Here is an 8,334-nt window from a genome sequence, read left to right on the forward strand (position 1 = left end):
ATGAAGCGGCAGAGTACCTCTTGAAGAGGTGCGGAAGCGGCGGGCGACGTCCTTTCCTGGCCGGCCTCGGCGGCGAGGGGAAAGGGTGTGCCTGTCAGTGAGAAGCGTCGTCAAGCTCCTGGCCGGCCGTGGAGGCGAGGAGGAGCTCGCACAAGCCGGCGCCGATTCTTCTGCATCTTCCATCAGGTCTTACATGTTCTGGTTTCGACTGGTGGTCACCGGCCATCGCATTGGTTTCTCCCTGGCCTGCCGTGGTGGCGAGGAAGGAGAAGCCACTAATCCGCCGTTGAGCGCCGATCGGAGCCAGGTGCTGCCCAAGTGGTGCTATCGTTTGGCTGCTGCAACTATGCTTCACAAGCGTCGGCGTCGACCGCCGCCGCTATTCGTGGCTGCTTTTGCCACTTGCAAATCTTGTGCTGGGCTCGCTAAGAGCTCTTCTTCTTCCGCTTCGACTGGACGTCGCTGCTGCGCGCCAGATCCCATGCGGAACCCCTTTGATCTCAGCTCGGGGCTCACAGTTGACACCACCCCAAGTGGCATGTTCCCCGGCGTTGGCGTCGACTCCAGAGCGGCGAGATCTCCTGACGGCGGTGGAGAAGATCTAGGACTTGATTGCTTTTCCATTTTTAGTCCTAGGGTCTTTTTTGTAAAAGTCGCAGCCTTATCTGTTATTCCCCAATTTGTTAGGGGCCTCGATGTAAGTTGTAACCCACCGACGGATTAATGAAGCAGCCTCTGGGACCTTCGGGTCCTCCTTTGTTCAAAAAAAAAAAAAAAGACAGCACGGACAGAGGTGCATGCAAAGTTGCACCCGCACCTTAATTCGAGAGGTGCAAACACCACGGTTTCGCTTGCCGAGTAGCCGTGCTCTTCCTTGTGCCTTCCCTCTCCCCACGTAGTTCCTCATCGCACCACATACATGAGTACATGACGCACAAGTAAACAACCACACCCCTGCACTTTCTATGAGAGAAAGCGATCTGAGAGACAGAGAGATGAGATGTGAGGGGAGAGCTCAGTAAATTGCTGTCCACTAAATCGCCAATGTTGACTCACCACATGTTATCATGTTCATGCGCGCGCGCTTTCTCTCGCAAGTATAAAGCTACTAGCTCTGCCCAATTTTTGTTTAGAACGAACTAGCTTTGCTCCATTGTTGCACCATGTACGCACTGACGCCCCGCTGCAACCTCCCGTCGCTCCGCCGGGCGCCACCGCCGTGCCGGGCGGCCACGCCAACAACGCCGGCTATATCCGCGCCACCGTCCCGCGCCGACCCGGACGAGCTGCGGTCGACGTGGCCGCAGCGCGCGTGGACGCTGGCCGGCTCGGCCGCCGTCCTCTCCTCCCTCTCCGCGTCGGCCTCCCTCGCCGCCGACTCCGGCTCCTACGCGGAGCCGATCGCCGCCGCTCTCGCCGCCTACTCCCTCGCCGACCTCGCCACGGGCGTCTACCACTGGCTCGTCGACAACTACGGCGACGCCTCCACGCCGCTCGTCGGCGCGCAGATCGCCGCCTTCCAGGGCCACCACCGCCACCCTACCACCATCACGCGCCGGGAGCCCTGCAACAACCTGCACGCGCTGGCCCGCGCCATCGCGTTCGCGCTCCCCGCCGTGGACGCCGCGGTGACGGCCGCCCACGCGCCCGCCGCCGCGCACGCCTTCGCCGGCACCTTCGCGGCGTGTGTGGTGCTGAGCCAGCAGTTCCACTCGTGGGCGCACGAGAAGCGCCGGCGGCTGCCTCCCGGCGTCGAGGCGCTGCAGGCCGCCGGCGTGCTCGTGTCGCGCGCGCAGCACGCCGCGCACCACCGCCAGCCTTACAGCACCAATTACTGCATCGTCAGCGGCATGTGGAACGGGGTGCTGGACAGGAACAAGGTGTTCGAGGCGCTGGAGATGGTCGTCTTCCTCCGCACTGGCGTCCGCCCGCGCTCATGGGACGAAACTGACGCTGCCTGGATGGAGGAAACCGGCGATGCCGCTGCAGCCACTGCCATCGCCGGTAGCGACAGTTCGTAACATGCACTGATCATGGGCTCTGACCTCTGAGTGATGGAATGTACATACATACGATTCTGTGGTATACGGGGGGATGAACCGGGAATTGAATACTTCACCCTTGATTCCTTGTGATTGAAAGGTTTCAAGTAAAAGAGTTTAGTTAGATGAAACGAAATTCAAAATTTTATGAATACTTAGGTTGATGTTGAACGGGCACTGTTCTTGATGCACTGGATGCAAATAGGGTCTTGTGGTGTATGTAAAAGAGAAGAAATTTGTTATACTGGAAATTTTCAATGGTTTTCAGTCAGTCCACGAGAAGTATTTTCGCCCACAATTTTCTTGAGGTGGATATGTTTTTGTTCTGATAGCATGTTCTTAGGATATCCAGTGTTTTCTTGTCCACTAGAAAAGGCAGAGTGAGACACAACCAGTTGAGCGGCCGGAGATGATCTACTCTTTGCAACATCATCCTATATAACTAAGAAGTTCATCCCCACTATCCTATTTCTCTAAACATGCAGCTATGCCACATCATCAAACTATCTCAAAGGAATTTCCTTACCATTTTCTTTTCAGTTTCTCTTTGCGCCCGTACATCCCATGCCCTAATTAAATGCATCGCCAAATCCGTTGCCCTCCTTAGGATTTATTTTCCACGATATTCAACTTGACTCCTCGCCTATCACACCACCAGCTGTTGCAGATTTTTAGACTTCCCATCCTACCGTAGTAGTGGGGAAACGAATCGTCTCAAATGTAACCTGGGAGACGAGCGAGCCGCTGCCGGCCGGCCTCCTTTTTAGTCTTCTCTGCCATGTTATTTGTCCACCGTCGCCTTCACTCGGCCAGGAGACCAAGAGAGATCCGATCCCCCTCTGCCGCCTCGACCAGATTGTACGCACCTGTCACCCAGCACTAGGTTTTCTCATGTGCCATGGATGTTTTGTGCCATCATCGTTTTTGCTGCAGGTATTTCCTTGCCGTGCGTTTCGTTGGATTCGTCCGTTCATCAGCTCAAGCCATTCACGTTCTTGACATAGTTGGTAAGTTTCACTAGATTTGGTCATTTATCCTCAGTTTATTTTGCTGAACCTTCTTGATTTTGTTGCAATTTGTGGTCTGTGTTCTTGCTGCTACCGATAGCTCGCAGGAGATACATGCAAATACAAGAGAAATTGAGGTTCAGTAATAGTTTCTACATTCATTCAGGATTGCAACTAGGATTCTTCATATTCCTTTCGGTGAATCAGGTTAACTCAGAATTTTAAGATTTTGGTAGTTACATCTTTTTGAGCAACTGGATTTTGTATCTATGTCTATGCCCATTTAGTTTTCTACTTTGATTGGTTAAGTCGCCAAGAATGCTATAAGTTTCTGAGTTTTCATCTTCTCCTTGCAGAGAGCAAAAGAAAGCTTTTTATGTGTCATGCTTGGGGAAATAGAGATGGGTCCTAAACTGGTGACGAGAAAATATATCCGTGCCATTAACTGAAGAGTAATGATCTGGTGTTCATCTAAGAATGACGAATGATCATGTGGAGATTTTCAATGGGGGATGTGATAATAGGAAAACAAAGTTCAGCTACCAATCTGAATTTCTATTCGTATGTATGCTGTTGATTCAGGTTACTTCCCTTCTACAATGCCGCTTCAGTAGTAGTGAGCTGTAAGCATCGATAGATGCAAAAGTCACATCTCAGTTCAAGATTCAGTCCAAAGGCTTAGTGCACTGGACATAAATAGGCCATCGTAGTGTGAGCTTGATTCTTATTTGTCCGTATGTGCTCACTGCCATAGTCCTCTTACTACAACATATACACTGTGACAGCCTTCACAGCTCAAGATTTGGGTCCACAATCATATACACTGTGACAGCCTTAGTAGCTCAATATTGGGGTCCGCAATCTCGCTACATATAGAAAAATGTAGGCTGAAAACCAGGTTTGCTTGATTCAGATATCCTGTAGTAATATACTCCCTCCGGACCGAAATAATCGACGCGAAGCCATGCTTAGTAAGTACTACATGCATGTATGTCAGGGTGTCGATTAAAAAAGAAAGGAGGTAGTACAAAATAATTACGCCTAGATCTTCAAATAATATTACCTTTGACTAGACACACTCATCTTATATTCATTGCCTGATTATTTTCTTTAAAGTCTAAATTTAATAGTAGGTGTACGCAAAATCTAAGGCATTTTACTTTAGCTGCATAGTTATTTTGATAACAACTATTTCTTTTGACAACGCTTTCCCGCAGCAATGCGCGGGGAATCATCTAGTTCACGAAAAAGAGAGTTACATGATCCGTTTTATATTCAAAAGGCATGGATGTAAATTACATGTTTGTACAGAATCAGTTTTTTGCGTCTCCATCTTGAGCGCTTGATCCCGGAGGGGAACGAGCTGAGACTTTCAGAACTGCAGAGGCCAAAGCCTAGAAGACGCAAGACTGAAGCTGAGACCTGTCTGAATCCCTCAGATAGAAGAACCACTGACTGTACCACAGCAATCGCTTCCAAGCAAGGACATTGCTGCTGCTGCATATCTTGGACATTGTCTTTCTTCACCCCAAAAGAGCATCACTTTCCTGTCGTGCGGTCCACATACCGCCAAGACAGTTACTTCAAACAGCTAGATACGTAGATGGGCACTTAGATCATTTGTCGTAGGCTGCAGTTCTGGGTATGCTTTAGCGGTCACACCCCATGGAACAGACAGAAGTCATCCAAGCAGCAGGCCTGCTTCAGCTAGCAGCTTCACCGACTATAGGATTATATTATAGACCCTTGCATCACTGTGGTTGAGAAACAGAATGAGCTGAAACAGAGTCCTCTTGATCTAGCTTCCCTCTCCAGAGGATAATTTGCTCATCTTTAAAAAGTATAGGAACACATGGAACCAAATCCTATGGAATCAAAGAAAGAACTGGAGTTAAATAAACATTAAGACCGTCACTGCTATGCTTGCAACACAGATAAAGGAGTATCTGGTTTCTATCGTAAATTCTCCACTGTTTCTATTGATGTGTTGTAAAAGAAATATCTTCGATTCAAATTCCAAGTTCTAAGGCATAAAAGAACTTAGCTGCATCCATGACGACTGAGTATGAACTGTAGGAGTGTTTTACCTCAATTCCCAGCTAACTATATCAGTATAGCTGTTTGGTTAGAAAGTTTATTGAAGTTATTTTTTTTTCCAAGTTTCATTGTTCTTTACATGAATGCAAGACCTTATACGATTATTTCATAGTAATTGTAAGAAACTAAACCCTAATTACTGAATAGTAGTAGATAAAAGTAAACAACATTATTATTCTCTGATTTATTGAGAGGGGTTGGCCCCTTTATATAGTGGACAAGACTTGATCAACAAGACGGTAAATCTATTTAAACTCTAATCGCTTTCTAAACTGATTGGACTCTTTCCTAACAAAGTTGCTTAATCAACTAGGACTCTAATTAAGGGATAGGACTCCAGGCTTGATCGGCTGACCCACATAACAGTAACACATAAAACGTAAACAACATACCCTCAGCTTCACACCAATTTTCTTGCAATCGCTAGTACCAGTGTGAGAGCAATCTAGTCTCACTACTTCCAAAGTCTTAAAGGCCTCTCTCACTTTTTCAACAACATTAACATAAACACCATTCCTAGCTGCACAAGATAAAAACATCACAACAACGAAGAAATGATATCCATTGGGATGACAATATGAGCTTATATGATTCAGAATATTCTTGATAGAAATTTTTAACTTACTCAATTTCATAAGCGGTGGTGAATTCAATCCTCTATTCCTCAATTCTTTTGTTTCCTCAAAAGTCAACCCTTCAGCAACATTTTGGATGACTCTAGGATAAATAGGAGCCAATGGCTTCCACAACATCAATGGTATGACAGGCCGCTGTTTTGGATCATAGTTCCGACCACGATATAGGATAAGGATATTTATGCAACGGTATATGATTCTCCCACCTGTTTTATCCTGCAAAATTGTGCACACGTCAGAACTTGACAAATGATCAAATATAACAGACAAGGAGAGTGTGATTCCCAATTTTCTCAAGCATGTGATTTTCAGTTTTCTCAAGCATGTGGCAACACATTATGACCTCAAGATGGAAGCATATATTGTCCATGTCAAGAGTTGCCACCCCAAGACATTTGATCCTAACGGCTTCTGCACGTCTCCAGTGGTTGTGGATGTCATCGAGCATATTATGTGTTACACCACCTTTCCCTGAGAACATGAAACATCATATATATTGATAACCTGAGCAAGGGAATGTCTTGAAAAATAAATGCAAATGTTCCTGAGCTACATGATTGATGAAATGTTCAAATATAACTTGCTGCAACAACATATTCTGGCACTCCACACAAGAATGCACAATGCCATTTCATAGATCAATAAAAAGTTTCAGTATAGGAATGCATTCTTTTCTGACGAATTTGGCCCAATTCGATGCTACCCATTCTACTTGGTATTCCCTCATCAATCTACCAAAACGTGCAAACAAAATTAGGAGGTATAAAGCAAATTCTTGAACATCTAAACTCATGAGCGTAATCGCCATTTGGGCGGGCGCCGAATGTAGCACAAACTTACCCAAATTGATCTGCCTGGAGCAGTCACTGTGTCGGTACCTCTCGACGAGCTCCGCCACCTCCGCCTCCGACAGCGCCTCGCCAAGCACCTCCTCCCTAGTACTGTCACGCGCGTCTCCATCCCCGACATCCCCGTCGACGCGCGCGGCGACGCCGTCCCAGGGCCGGTCAAGGCGGCCTGGGCCGAAGGGCGAGAACCGGGTGGGCTCGCGGAACCCGATGGGCCTCCAGGACGGGTCAGTCTCCGAGTACGAGTACCGGAAGTCGAAGGGTAGGTCGGAGCGCGCCGGCTCGTCGGGGATGATCTTGGTGACCTGGGCTTTGGGCTTCGGTGCCGGCGGCGGCGGCGCCGGAGCTCGAGGCGGGTTGCTTGGGATCCGCGTGAACGGGGGGTCGTCGTCGTCCGGGTCGGAGAGGTAGGAGGCGCGGAAGAGGCGGCTGGTTAGAGCCTGGTCTCGTGACCGTCTGGGGCGCGGCCATGGGAGAAGCTTGCGAGGAAGAAGCATGGTGGGATGGGCCAGGGGGGAGAGGAGGAAGATGGAGTACTCTAGTTGGGTTCGGGCTTGATGAGGCTAGTGGGCTTGATGGGCTTTTTGGCCTGGTCTGGTGGGCAATGATCAGATCGGGCATGGACAGCCCGGTCGGGAAGGCCCTGCACGAAAATCCTGGGCCGCGCCAGGTAGGGCTTGCAGAAAATTTAAGCCTAGTTTGGGCCAGACTTGTCGGACCGGGCCGGGCTTTTGACATTTTGGGCTGGGTTCGGCCCTAATTGTAAGCTGGAAGGTCGGGCTGGGCTCGGGCATGGAAATTTCAGATCGGGCTTTTTCAGGCCTGGCCCGAAACCCGGCTCGGCCCAAGGAATGCCCAGATTTTCAGATTGGTACTTACAATAGTGTACCAGATTTTCCTGGCATAACCCAGCTGGTCGCTTTTCTTCCTCGTCTCCGGTTGTTGCCCGATCCATAATCGTCGGATCATCGTCTCCGATTGTGCGGCTCAACAGGCGGTGCTTTTCCTCGTGTTGTTGACGCCACCGCTCCCGCTCGGTCGCCCAAGTTTCCTCCATCGCCATGAACATTGCCCCGAACTCCGGCTCAAGTCCAAGGCATACCTCGTTGTCTCGTTGCGGCCGAAGGGAAGGGCATGTACGAGCTGCGATGCAACTTTTGAAAGCTGCAATTGCGAGCACTTGTAGGTTGTCGAACAAGAACAAAACCATAGTAATATCTTCTCTCCCTTGCCCAATTTCTTTTTGAGTCAATTTTAGGGATGCTAGTAGAGATGCTCTTAGGGCATGTACAATGGAAGATGCTTAGAGAAGTACTTAGAAAAATAAAATGGTTTTTGTCTAAGCATCGACCCTTATTTCTACTAGACAAATGCCTAACTAAGCACCTCTCATCATGTACAAACAAGCACCAGTGCTTAAAAAAAAGTTTGATTTTATTTTCCTAAGCACCACCCATTGTAGATGGCCTTAGAGACACTTTAGCGGTACACGAACCCGGAAAACTTGGACGGAAAACTTGGATCGGGTACCCTCAATACCAGCTTTTCCAGCTTGCAAGAGGCAAGACATATACGGCGAAGTTAAAACATATAGCTCAACATAATTTACAAGCATAATTATAGTTATCACCGGAATTTAGAATACATAGACCTAAACTAACCTAAACTCGGGGGACACAAAGGCGGCCTTTGAAAGGACACGGAT

At 48.5% G+C, this 8,334-nt stretch overlaps 2 protein-coding genes across 2 annotated transcripts; one reads left to right on the forward strand and one right to left on the reverse strand.

The window, feature by feature from the left end:
* Window positions 1–1,163: 1,163 nt before the first annotated feature.
* Window positions 1,164–2,213, forward strand: LOC124654549 (fatty acid desaturase 4, chloroplastic-like). The gene has a single exon (XM_047193553.1). The coding sequence runs from the start codon at window positions 1,164–1,166 to the stop codon at window positions 2,019–2,021; it is 858 nt and encodes a 285-aa protein (XP_047049509.1). The 3' UTR covers window positions 2,022–2,213.
* Window positions 2,214–4,611: 2,398 nt separating this feature from the next.
* On the reverse strand, window positions 4,612–7,142 carry LOC124683049 (CRS2-associated factor 2, mitochondrial-like). Its single transcript, XM_047217623.1, has 5 exons — window positions 6,622–7,142; window positions 6,125–6,252; window positions 5,772–5,997; window positions 5,539–5,666; window positions 4,612–4,914 (listed from the first exon to the last, which is right to left on the reverse strand). Exons 1-5 carry the CDS (start codon window positions 7,124–7,126, stop codon window positions 4,801–4,803), a joined length of 1,101 nt encoding a protein of 366 aa, XP_047073579.1. The 5' UTR covers window positions 7,127–7,142; the 3' UTR covers window positions 4,612–4,800.
* Window positions 7,143–8,334: the final 1,192 nt, after the last annotated feature.

The sequence above is a fragment of the Lolium rigidum genome, chromosome 1 (assembly GCF_022539505.1).
Source record: "Lolium rigidum isolate FL_2022 chromosome 1, APGP_CSIRO_Lrig_0.1, whole genome shotgun sequence".
NCBI classification, from domain to species: Eukaryota; Viridiplantae; Streptophyta; class Magnoliopsida; order Poales; family Poaceae; genus Lolium; species Lolium rigidum.